The 13,384-nt window shown below is 37.2% G+C and overlaps 1 protein-coding gene across 2 annotated transcripts in view; it reads right to left on the reverse strand.

Moving 5' to 3' along the window:
- Positions 1-1,428: 1,428 nt before the first annotated feature.
- The window catches only part of LOC101888564 (nucleolar protein dao-5), a 52,834-nt gene continuing 40,878 nt past the window's right edge, over positions 1,429-13,384 (reverse strand). The window contains exons 4-10 of one of the 2 annotated variants that reach the window (XM_059126361.1): positions 13,252-13,352; positions 13,035-13,149; positions 6,583-6,716; positions 6,211-6,501; positions 4,436-6,150; positions 3,835-4,054; positions 1,429-1,515 (exon numbers count right to left, since the gene is read on the reverse strand). In XM_059126361.1, coding sequence (XP_058982344.1) covers positions 3,939-4,054; positions 4,436-6,150; positions 6,211-6,501; positions 6,583-6,716; positions 13,035-13,149; positions 13,252-13,352 — 2,472 coding nt within the window. In that variant the 3' untranslated portion in view covers positions 1,429-1,515; positions 3,835-3,938. Of the gene's footprint in view, positions 1,516-3,834; positions 4,055-4,435; positions 6,151-6,210; positions 6,502-6,582; positions 6,717-13,034; positions 13,150-13,251; positions 13,353-13,384 lie in introns of those variants that run through there. The other variant, XM_059126362.1, reaches the window with a different exon arrangement.

Raw genomic sequence — 13,384 nt, forward strand, 5'->3', positions numbered from 1 at the left:
AACTCCATAAATATTGACATTTCCGCGTTTTTAGCTATTATTTTTGATCACTTTTTGAGACATATATTATTCAATATTTTAAAATGGCCATAACCTCTTAAATATTGACATTTCAGCGTTTTTAGTCATTATTTGTGATCGCTTTTATGGGCATGAATTTTGACATATTTTAAAATGGCCATAACTCCTTAAATATTGACATTTCAGCGTTTTTTTAGCTATTATTTGTGATCACTTTTTGGGACATGAATTGTTATATCATTTAAAATGGCCATACCTCATTAAATATTGACATTTCAGCGTTTTTAGCTATTATTTGTGATCCCTTTTTGGGGCATGATTTACTAAATATTTTAAAACGGCCATAACTCCTTAAATATTGACATTTCAGGCATTTTCATGATTTAAGAGACATTATTCACAAGAATTTTTTCAAGTTTAATATTTGAGTGTTGCAATGGCCTAAACTGGTCCATGTCTTCGTATAGGCCCCAATATAACAGTTACACCCTATTCGGTGTTTTTATGATTTAGACAGTATTTTGTAACTGATTTTTTCGAGAATTTACATATTCCTACTAAATGGTTTAGGATATTCAAGTCTCGGCCCGACCGAACTTAGTGCTTTCCCTTGATTTTTTTCAGGATAAAATCAAAGGCAACATATGTTATTTTCACAGATTTATTTATGTTTTTATTATTATTTAATATTATGGTTGTTTTATTAGTTTAAGATTTAATTACATCTTTTTTTCAAGTCTTCTTTCTAATTTATCAAAATAATTGAATATTTATATATAATAAAATTCAAACAGCTGTACTATAATTACAAACATACATATATATATATAATTTTCATTAACAATTTTTGTTCGGATTGGAAATTGGAAAACCATTATTTTTAATTTAAATAACATAATTTAAGAAAGAAAACAAAATAAAATAAAAACAAAAAAAAAACGGGAAAAGTACAAACAATAAATTTAAAAAAGAAGTGTTTATAATCTAAATATAGTTTGCTTTTACTAGCATTTTATGTTGTTGTTTGTTTTTTTTTTTTTTTTTCTCATTTAAATAAGACAAATATAATTTTGTCCGTTAACTATCACGAAAATTGAGTATTTATAATTAATGAAATTTATAAAATGACAGTGGAAGACATAAAAAGGGGAAGAAGAATAGATGGATAGATTGATAGCTTATCATTTAAGAGAAACACTACTATAAATTTTAACAGTATTGAATAAGGGTCCTTATAGGAGGATTACAGTGCACTTGATTTCATTATCAAGGGTTCCAGTATTTTGTAGGCACACAAGTGTTTTGTGATGGTTGTTTATTCGCCCCATCTATGCAAGTCCTGCACACCAAATACTTGGCCTTTTTCTAAGATGTCTGTTTTTCCTTCTTCAATGAAGCGTTGAGATATTGTTTTTTTTTTTGTTATGGAGTATTTCTTTTTTATTATTACATATATATTTACAAAAATGTGTTTTTTTTTTGGGAGGAAATGGCCTGAAACAAAAAAAAAAAATAATTATTATTTCAAAAAAGGTTTTGTTAAATCACTCAAATGATTTTTTAATATTATTTAAATTTGATTTGTTGCTCAAAGAGCATTTTTGAAAACATAAAATTATTTAATTTAATTATTTTCATTACTTAATATTTTAACGCAACAAAAGCCACCTTAATGTTTTTTCTGTTTTCCCTTTCCTGGTATTTACTTTGAATTCGCCCTAAAGAGAATCCATCATTACTAGCATTGTTATTGCAAATATGGATGAGCAGTCAGACGATTAAGTGATAGGCAGAGAACGTACATACGTACAAACATACATACGTTGAGTGCATCATCTCTGTTTATGTTATTGCTCTGCCTCTGCTGATCGCTCTGCTGCTATTCAATGCAAAAAATATTGTCCCGCTATTCTTTTGGTTGTTGAACCAGAATAGAAAAGAAATAAAACATTCTTATTTGAAACATTTGAAGGAAGCAGAAGTGTTTTAATTTGGTGACGGGCTAGAGGCAAACAAAAAAGTAAAATATTACCCAACATACCTGTTGAGTAAAATTTCATATAAATTGAAAATTGTCATAAAAGTTGAATAAATCTTGCCCATTGGAGCAAATAGAAGGAAATTAACAAGTTGGGCGGCTATTTTTCTTGCTCGTCGAGGAATTTACCAATAAAGTAGATGCTGTGAGCCAAACAAGAGCCAAAGTAAGAACGGAGCAACAGACCTGTAACGCCAATTACGCTAGTAAGTCAAGAGTTCCTGGGACAGCAAGAACGACTTGGAAGGAAATATTGTGCAAGGTATAAGGAGCGTCTGGTAAGAAGCGATTGGATTTCTCAAAGTTTGTGTCATTAACATACTCAAGCCGAACCCTTGAGTGAGGAGTTTTTTCGATTGCATATTGGACAAATTCCGGGGTTGTCAAAATAGGCAATCCTCAAACAGGTTTTTTTCCGTAATTAAATTAAGAGATAATTATAATTCATTTCATGTAAAATAATTTCCAAGGATAATCTTAGCAGTAATTGTAGATCATAATATCATTATACCCTACACCACATAGTGGTAAGGGCATTATGGCTTTGTGCCTTTATTTGTAACATGGATAAGGAAACAAGATAGACCCATAATTCCTTTTGGTGATCAGCTTAGAATCACATTTTGAGTCGATTTATGCATGTCCGTCCGTCCGTCTATCTGTCTGTCCATGTATTTTTGTAAACAAAATGCAGGTCGCATTTATTGTTCAATTGAAATGAAATTTTCTAAATAACATTTGTTTGGCTCAAGAACGAACCCTATTGAAATTGGTGAAAATCGGTCCAAATTTAGATATAACTCCCATATATATCTTTTTGCGATTTTATGTTTCTTGAGCACCAAATGGCTTATATATCAGTCCAAATGGTGTGAATTTTGCTACATCCGACCGAATTCAGCCTACAAGCATGTGCTTCAAATTTGGTGAAAATCCGTTCAGATATAGATATAGCTCCCATATACATGTTTCATCCGATTTTGGTGTTTAAGTCCCTTAGATTCGTTATATGCACTCCACAAGACTGATATTTAGCACCAGATATTAGATACAGCCTAGCAATTCATAGATCAATTTTTATCAAATTCGGTTCAGATTTGGATATAGCTCCCTTCTTCATCTTCATTCATTCGATTTTAGGTTTCTTGTGCACCAAATGGCACTTCCGACCGAATTTAGTATAGAAATAAGTACTTTAAATTTGGTGGAAATCGGTTCAGATATTGCCATAGCGCACATATATATGTTTAATCCGATTTCGTGTTTAAGTCCCTCACATTCGTAATATATACCCCACAAAAATTATTTTTAGTACCAGATATTAGATTCAGCTCAGCAATACATGATTCTAATTTTATCAAGATCGGTTCAGATTTGGATATAGCTCCCCTATATACCTTCGTCCAATTTTAGGTTTTTTGTGCACCAAATGACTAATTTTAGCCCAAAGTGAGTGAAAAGTTGCACTTCCAAATGAATTCATTCTAGAAGTTAACATTTACAACTTGGTGAAAATCGGTTCAGATTTAGCTGTAGCTCCATACATATTTTTCATACAATTTGGTGTTTAAATCTTCAACTTTCGGAATATGCACTCTACTATAATCATATTTTGTACCAGATATCTCATAGAGCTCAGAAATTCCCCAAAATAAACCTTTCTTTTACGAGAGCTCTACTAAATATGCATAGTGGTGTGGGGTATCATATAGTCGGCCCGTCCGACTTTTGAGCTTATCTTGCTGTTTTTTTTAACGAACTTAACTTTAACTTACTTTCTGGAGATCACTTTTGTTGCTGATCCCACTTGGTCACATTTCCTCCCATCATCCGCAGAGCTGAGAATTGGCAACGCTCTGCTCAAGGACCTAATCAAAACTTAATAATCATATTCATCGTAATAGGCTGGCGGTGCTATTTCTCTTCGGCCTCCACTTCCGGTTTGGCGATTTGATTGCGCGACCGGCGCCGTGATGATCGTTCGCCGGCGGATATCTGTTGAGGAGAAATTCGAATCACTATGGTAATTATTGTTGTTGTGGCTGTTGGTATGGAGAGGAGATTGATGATGATTTAGATTTGGATTTGGATTATGATTTGCGAAAGATTCGTAATGATGGTCATGCGATGATTGCTGATTTAGATTTGAATTTTGCTGATGATATTGGTAAGGAACAGAAGACTGAGACTGAGAATGGGCATTAGATGTGGATGCCGAAGAAATAGAAGAGGAGGAGAATGATGAAGAAGAAGAAGAAGAAGAGGTGGATGGTGACATTAATGAATTTCTTGAAGCAATTTCCCGATTCTTATATACAAATGGATCGGACAATGGCAATGAATGGGCTGAGGGAGCGTAATAACTCTGATACGGACGATTATTGGCGTTATTGTCATGATGATGCTGTGGTTGTTGTTGTTGCTGATGATGGATATTATAGTGGGAAGATTGATGCGGCGAAAGCGGTTTAAGCGTTGGATTTAAAGCATCGTTAAGCGTGACATCGTAGTCATTTTCGTAGAGCTCGTCCAATGTGGCCTTGCTAGATGGAACCGATGACTCGGGCTGGCGTGACTGCGAGCTGACGGGTGGCAACATGCTGCGTGGTGGCAATGTGGTACGTGAACCCGAATCACGCAACAGCGGGGCGCCATGTTCGAGCAAATGCACTCCCGACATGGTTGACAAATAATCGGCAGCACTACTGTCGGTGGTGTGCGATTCTACTTGTGGTTGCTGTTGCTGTTTGTGAGCCGAGCCAACGGGTTGTAGGCCCCTTGGCAGGTATGGACTGCCACCACGCGATGGTAGGAATGGTCGTTTAACTACACGTACCGAGGCGGGGCGACTGGTTGGTAAACTGGCTTTATTTGGTGTTTCGGATTCCTCAGCAGTGGGGGCTTCAACTTCATCTACAGCCTCGGAATCGTCAGAGTCTTTGGTTAAGGGTGTCTCGGCTTTGGCGGGGGCATTGCGTGACCGCAGAGCTCCAGGCAAGGGTTTACGTCTGTTAGAAGTTAAGCTGGTCCGGCTTTTTATGGGTGCCTTGACCTCGGGCTCGACTTCTTCATCTTCTTCAATTTCCTCAGAGGGGTCGGGTATTCTTGGCTTCTTGGCACCCTTGCGTGCAGACGACTGGGGTCGTGATCGTTTCGCGGGACGTTCATCATAGTCGTCATCCACAAAATCGACATCATCTTGGATGGGTACACGGCCACGTTTACGTCCATTCAAGGAGTTGCGTCGGCGACCACCACCGCGACCACTGTAACGATCATCGTATTCCTCTTCATCGTCAAGGGGTTTCTTATCGGCCACCGTTGGTTTTCTCAGAGTGCGGGTGGGCTTACGTCCACTGCCTCTTCTGGGTGGCAGATCTTCTTCCTCTTCATCGGCGGAGACATCATCAACGATACGCTTCTTATTGTGGCCGCGTCGTGGTCTTACATCGTATTCCTCATCTTCATAGTAGTCATCATCACCCTCTGCTGCCGACAGGGAAGGAGCAGATGTGGTCGCTGTTTTCTGCACAGGATATTTGAATTTGTTCTTTTCATTTATGGGCACGGGACGGGCAATTCTGGGAGGCGCTCTGGGTCGAGAATACACCGAAGACGGGGCTGCCTTGGGTGTCACAAACTCCTCAAGTGGCTTGGGAGTGGTCTTTACTTTTGGTGGTGCCTCTTCATCGGCAGCTGCTTCTTCTTGATCAGGTATTTTCGATTCGGGTTTTTCATATTCATCCAAATCATCGACCTCATCACTGGGTGCTGCAGTGGTTGAGCTACGTTTCTCGTTGATACGTCTGCGACCGGTCTGACGACGTGGTGGTTCTTCCGGTTCGTCAACATCATCCGCAATGACGGGTGTGGCTTTACGACGTCCACCCAAAGTAGGGCGATCATCGCTGAAGCTTCGTCTTTCATCGGCATTGGCACGTCCCGAAAATCCACCCGGCTTGCGACTGCTTATCTTACGTCTTTCAGCGGCTGGTGTGGGTTTTCCGCGCGGCTTCGTCTTTGGCTTGTCAAAGTCATAATCATCCTCAGCATCAACTTCATCTTGGAAACGTTTCCGGGAGTTCGGTCGTCTGTGAAGAGAGATGAAATTAATTGATTCTTACATTCGAAATTGTTGTTCAAATACCCACCTTGGTTTCTCATCTGCCAGAGATCGTTTTTCATCTTCATAGTCTTCATCCTCATAGTCCACAACGGGACGACGATGACGTGGGCGATTCTTGCGCCTCTTGTTCAAACGTTCCTCATAGTAATCTTCATCATATTCCTCTTCATCGTAGTAATCATCAACGGGTCTACGACTACCGGGTCTACGTAGTGGCCTCAGTGGTCTAACTGGTCGTCTGCGTTGTGTTGGCGGTGGTTCTGTCGTCGTGGTTGTGGTGGAGGTGGTTGTGGTTGCCATATACAAATCGTCATTTCTAGATAAGGAAGATCGAAAGATTTGAAGAGATTACTATCGGAGATAGTTTTGGATTGAATGATGTTGCAAATTCTATTACCTATTCCAATATTTTACGGAACCTTCACAATCCACATCGGAGGCAAAGTGACAAATAAATGTTTTCTGATCGAAAGCTGTGAAATTGGCGCACAGGAAGTCGTGTCTTATGCCATAGACACAATGATGATAAAGCTGAAAAAGAAAGAAATTATTTGAGATGATAAAGCTAAACTCTATATTTTCAAATTAGAGGATAGTGAACGAATGTCACAATAACACAGTGCAATACAAACAAGTAAAAAAACATTACGTTCGGCCGGGCCAAACTTTTAATACCCTTCACCCAAGGGTAAAGAAAACATTAGAGTCCATTATGACCAATTTTTAGACATATTCATGGGAAAATGTGCAAAAAAAATCATCAAAATACCGAATATCGGGAAATACGCCTATATGAGGTTATACAAAAACGTGGACCTATACATACAGTTTTTCGCCAAAAGAGCTAGAATTAATTAAGACCAACAAATACCAATTTTTAGACCAATCAGTGAAAAAATGTGGCAAAAATCATTAAGATATCGAATATCGGGAGGTACCGTTATATGGAGACTATACCAAATCGTGGACATATACATGCAATGTTTCGCCAAAGGAGCTAGAACCCATTATGACCAACAAATACCAATTTTTAGACAAATCCGTGAAAAAATGTGGCAAAAAACAATAAAAATGCCGAATATCGGGAGGTACCCTTATATGGGGTCTATAACAAAGCGTGGACCTATACATGCAATGTTTCGCCACACGAAGTAGGACATATTATGACCTAGAAATACTAATTTTTAGACAAATGAGTTAAAAAATGTGGCAAAAACCATTAAAATGAGGTGATCGACACTTTGGTTTCTTTTAGTGCCAACCTTGCTTTCCAAAATACTCCAGATACAATGGTCCAACGGATTGGTATTCGGAGATTTTGGTGGCCATTGTGCGCTGGAAATGAAGCGAGGATACATCCTCCAGAATATTTTCACGATAACAATTGTCAATTATTTTGATGCCACGGTCGATTAATACGAGCGGAGAGCGACCAACGTCTATTATTGCGGCCCACACCATCACCAGGGTCGGTGCTTGAGTTCTGGTGGCCAACCGAAGGTGCACATTTTCAGCTGGCCTCTTTGGCAAGTACACACCAACATTTTGTTTGTTTACAAACTACTGGACATCGAATGTTTTCTCATCGGAGACGGAGAGAACCAAATTCGGCAGTTCACCATTTTCGACCAAGCGAAGCAACTTTTTAGCTCTTTAGAGTCTATTTTCTTGCTGTTGCGGTGTAAGTTCTTGCACTTTTTGGAATTTCAACGGCTTTACCCCGAACTCATTTTTCAATATTTGCCGAATGGAATTTTGCTATATGTTCAGCTCACTAGACATTTTTCGGCCACTGCGACGCGTGTTTCGATCAAGTCGCTTCTTTACTTTTCGAACCATTTCTGCTGATGTTGCTGTTTTCTTCCGTTCTCTTGACGTTGGGCTACGCTACAAGTATCACAGTAACTAGCGATGATACGAGACACAAACGATTTATTCAGAATTAAATACTGGAGTGCTCTAACAATAACCACTTGTGGGTTTCCAGCCAAATATAAAGAAATCACGCTACCACGCTTGAATTCCATCACGAATAATTTTTTTTTCTGGAAAATTCTCACCAAAATGCTTTTGTATGCTTGTAAACAATATAATGAGCTGTCACGGGAATAATTTTAACAGCTGTCGGACGGGTGGCATTGAAATGACAGTAGTCTGAAGTTGCTTGCAGTTTTTCATCTCACCCTGTAGTATAGTTTCCTATGTCGGGACCGATATTTCGATGTGTTACATAATTTTTGGCCCAAACAAGCTTATAATACCCCGACACACCGTGTTGTAGGTTATAACCAGTAAAGAAAGTCCTAAAGTCGGGCGGGGCCGATTTTATGATACCCTACACCACTTTGCTAATTTAGTTGAGCTCCACTTAATAATTAAAAGTTTTTATGGGAGAATTCAATCATACACGCTATGATTATAATTTAAAATTCAAAGGACTAAATATGCCGAAGCATTTATATCTTTTAAATTCGGAATTGTATTGCCCATTTGGTGCACAATTAATTTGAAATCGGATAAAGATATATATGGGAGCTATATCCAAATCTGAACCGATCTCGGTAAAATTTGGCAAAGATATTTCTGAGCTGTATTTGATATATTTCCCTGAATATCGTTGTTATGGAGTGCATATTACGGCTGTAGGTAACAAATACAACAAATCGGATGAACAATATATATGGGAGCTATAGCTACATCTGAACCGATTTCGATCAAATTTGGCATACTTATTTTCAGGCCTAATTTGGTTGTATGTGCAAAATTCCATACTATTCGGGGTGATATTACACGTTTGGTGCACAATAAAAGGCAAATCGGACGAAGATATATATGGGAGCTATATCTAAATTTTTACCGATTATCTCCAATTTCAATAGGGTTCGTCCTTGGGCCAAAAAAATGTTATTTGCGAAATTTCATCTCAATCGGATAATAAATGCGAGCATTTTGTTCACAAGAATACATGGACAGACGGAGGGACGGACGGACGGACTGACATGCATAAATCAACTCAGAAAGTGATTCTATGCAGATCATCAAAAGGAACTATGGGTCTATCTCGTTTCCTTTTGCCTGTTACAAACAAATGCACAAAGACATAATACCCTGACCACCTTGTGGTGTAGGGTATAAAAAGCTAAGTACCTGGAGATACCGTATTGTGGGTCCTATAAGAAAAAGTACAAATTCTTATTGTGATTTTTTATGAAGGCAACAATATAGGGACTAAGCCTGACTATTTTACAAAACCATAATAACTACAGTATCTCCAATAGAATGCCAACAAATTTTCTGATCGAATATACATATTCACTTTGTAAGGTGTAATCTGATTATTTTGACAAGTTGCAAATGAGATGCGAAAATAGTGTAACTCTAATGTGACTTGATTAAAGCAGACAAATAGATAGACTAACGGTCATAAGAATTTCAGGCAGGTCAACACTATTGATACTTTTTGGAACCTCGTACGAATATTTCGATTTATTTCTTGAAATCCGATATATAAGAATGCCCACGTTTTTGCATTTCCGGTAAAAACAGCACTCCTATTTAAATATGTATTTCTCATGAAATATTATCTCTTCAAATTCAATCTCAGAGATTTATGTTTCAATGTATGCCAACTGGTATACAAATATCTCACTGCCATGCTTTATACAAAGTACAGATGGCGAGGGTGAACTATCACGTGGTAAACCTACTCATTGTAGACATTTTTTATGTATAGCTTTTTTTTTTTAAATAAACCGACGCTAATATAAACAAAACTCTCACACATAATTACTTAATTTCGTTTGTCCAAAAAAACGGTGTGAACGACAAAAACCGGTATTAGAGACAAAAGCAAGCAAATAATGATAGGTTTTTTTTGGCAGCAGCTTTAGGCATTAAAGGTAGCAGCATACCATTTCATTTATTTTTGGGTCAAGATCAACAAACCAAAAAAATAAAATAAAAAATGCTACACAATTGCATGGCAAGGTCAAAAGGGGTTACAAGCCGTTCCAAAAGTAACAGTGTAAATGTAATTGTTTTCTAAACTAGGAAAATCACTTTACAACTACTTTCAATGTGAATGCTTTAATGGGTCAAGGTCATGTGGAACAGTGTGGTGAACGGCATTTGGGTCTATATATTTTTTTCATATTCGTATGTATTCCTTATGAGAATAAACAAAACATGGTATTTATAACAAGTAAGCAAAGGCTATAGTTGTGCGGGGCCGACCATGTGATACCCTACAACACTGCAATATGTTGGAAGCCCCTCTTATGTCCAAATCTATTTTGGAAGATTTTCTTTTTGAAATAATGTCATAGAGCCCTACTAAGATGTTGACCTTATTTAGGCACCACGAAATAAATTCAACAAAAGTCGTGGTCCACCTTACAGCTAAAAAAAATCCAATGGTCATTTAAAATGCTCGACTTCTTCCCTATCCCTAACTCTCTCTTCATGCAAACATCTTTGTCGATTGGTTTTCAATTGTGACCTGTTGGGCGACTGCAAAATAAGGAAAATTTTATTCCATTTTTATACCATCCACCATTAAGTTTGTCATACCGTTTGTAACACCTCGAAATGTACATTTTAGACCCCACAAACTATATATATTTTTGATGAGCATAACATTATACGTCCATATAGCGATGTCCGTCCGTCTGTGGAAATCACTCTAGCTTCCGAACGAAATGAAGTAGGTTAATAAAATTTTACTCAAATGTATATTATGTCTGTATGTTTGGTATTGAAAATGTAGGTCCACGTATTGGTATAGCGCCTAAATAATGGTACCTTCCTATTTTCAGTATTTTGAAGATTTAGGCGACATTTTTCATTTCAAATTTGGTATTTGAAGTTCGTAATGGATGCTGCAGCCTATGAAAGAAAATTGTCTATGCAGGTCCAGGTTTTCGTATAGCCCCCCATATAATGGGACCTCCCGATATTCGGTACTTTGATTATTTAACAACATTATTCAGCGAAATTGTTTCAAATTTGATATTTGAAGTTCACAATGGATACTACAGCCCATGACAGAAAATTGTCTGTGGAGGTCCATGTCTTCGTATAGCCCCCCATATAATGGGACCTCCCGATATTCGGTACTTTGATTATTTAACAACATTATTCACCGGAATTGTTTAAAATTTGGTATTTAAAGTTCGTAATGAATACTACAGCTCATAACAGAAAATTGTCTGTGCAGGTCCACGTTCTGGTATAGCCCCGATATAATAGTACCTTCCTATATTCGATATTTTGATGATTTTAGCTACATTATTCACCGATTTTTTTTCAAGTTTCGCATTTGAATATTGTAATGGCTGTATTGGCAAAAGTTTCCTATGCAGGTCCACGTCGTCATATAGACCCTAATATAACGGCTACAGTTTTAGTAGTTTTAGGATTTTAACATAATTTTTAACGGATTTTTGTGTTTGATTTCTCTTTCGAGACGAGCTTAATGATCTGAAATTCGCAGTGAAAAGGAAAGCCAGATAGACACTATCACACACTCACCACTATGCGACGCGTTTCGCCGTTGGTTAAGCGGCTCATCAGTCATATTTGGTGTGGATGATGGCTTACAAGGGCCGTTCTCTGGAAAGTAGTATATATTTCGAACTTATTGCAAATTAGCATATGCGAATTATACACTAGAAACTCTCCAGGTTCGACTCAAGTTCTATTGGCAGACCTTTTTCACAGCAAATTTTTTTTGTTTTTGTAGTGATGGATTTTTTGTCCACAACAACTACATTGCTTCCAATGCATACACTTGTTTTAGTGCTACTTTAGGAAGAACATAGAGACGGCAACTTCTAGTTGGCTGCACACCGAGGTCCGCGGTTCAAATCCCACAGCCAGGCTCGGCTGAATTTTTGAGTTTTTGCCTTATTAAGGCGAAGATCATATGTTTTATGATTTATGTGTTTGACTTCTCTTTCGAGACGAGCTTAATGATCTGAAATTCGCAGTGAAGGATTTTATTTTTTTAATTGCCAAATTTGTTTAAAATGCTGGAGGGTATTCAAAGTTCGGCCCGGCCGAACTTACAGTTTTTTTACTTGTTTATTTTTTTTTTGTCCGTTTGAACCCCTTAATGTAATGTTTTCAAAAACAATGGGCTTTAATTCTGACCCTAACCCAACAACCATGCTAAATTTTCTTGAGGATAAGACAATGTACTGCGACCTGTATACAATACCTTCAACATATAGTGTTACGGAGTGTAGAAAAACATTAGAAAATGTACAATTAAAAATTGTAAGTCAAATTGAAAAAAAAAGATCGCATGCGATAAAAAACATACAAAATTGAAAAAAAATGTAACAGAAATGATTTCCCATATTTTTACTGGAGTTTCATACATTTGATGCTTTATTGAATTGATCAGAATTGATCAGAATTAGTAACTATTTTGCTACATTTCGAATATCTTGGCTACCAGCATCACTGCAATAGTCAGAACTGACCTTTTAATATATTTGACATGGAAAGACGGACGGACAAACATAGCTAGATCGACTCAGCTCGGCGAGATGGGAAGAGCCATATATAGTTTCCTATGTCGGGGACCAATATTTCGAGGTGTTACAAAACATGGTGTTGCAGTGTAAAAAAAAAACAAGAAAAATGGGATTAAGTCTGGCAATAAGGCGATAATTTATCTTTAGGCAGTATCATTTGGATAAATAAATAACTTCTTATATTAAATTTTTGCAGCTGTTTATTACGATAATTGCATTATCATGTTCTATTGGATTGACGTTGTCATAATTAATGAAATGTTTAAAATAATTGGTAATATATTTTATTCATTTATTTATTGCAACTTACCTGACATTTATATTCTATGGATGCATAGAAGCCATCATGCAAACCATCACACTTAAAATGGATATCTTCATCGGCAGGGGTCGTTGCTAAGAATGGATACGAGGACAAATTGTAGCTGTGAAATGGGAAAAATAAAAATTCAAAAATGATCAATTAGTACAATAGAATTCAAAAAAGTCTCAAGTTGAACTAATTAATGGTAGTTGCAATGTGTTACCCTCTCAATTCTCTGGGCAAGTTGGGATCCCAAATGTAATCGATTTGTGGTATACCCGTCAGCTTGGATTCTCTTGAATTGGGTTTTGGTGTGGCCTCGTTCTAAAATTGTAAAGAAGAAGAAATAAAAATTA

Source organism: Musca domestica, unplaced genomic scaffold (genome assembly GCF_030504385.1).
Source record: "Musca domestica strain aabys unplaced genomic scaffold, Musca_domestica.polishedcontigs.V.1.1 38, whole genome shotgun sequence".
Taxonomy (NCBI): domain Eukaryota; kingdom Metazoa; phylum Arthropoda; class Insecta; order Diptera; family Muscidae; genus Musca; species Musca domestica.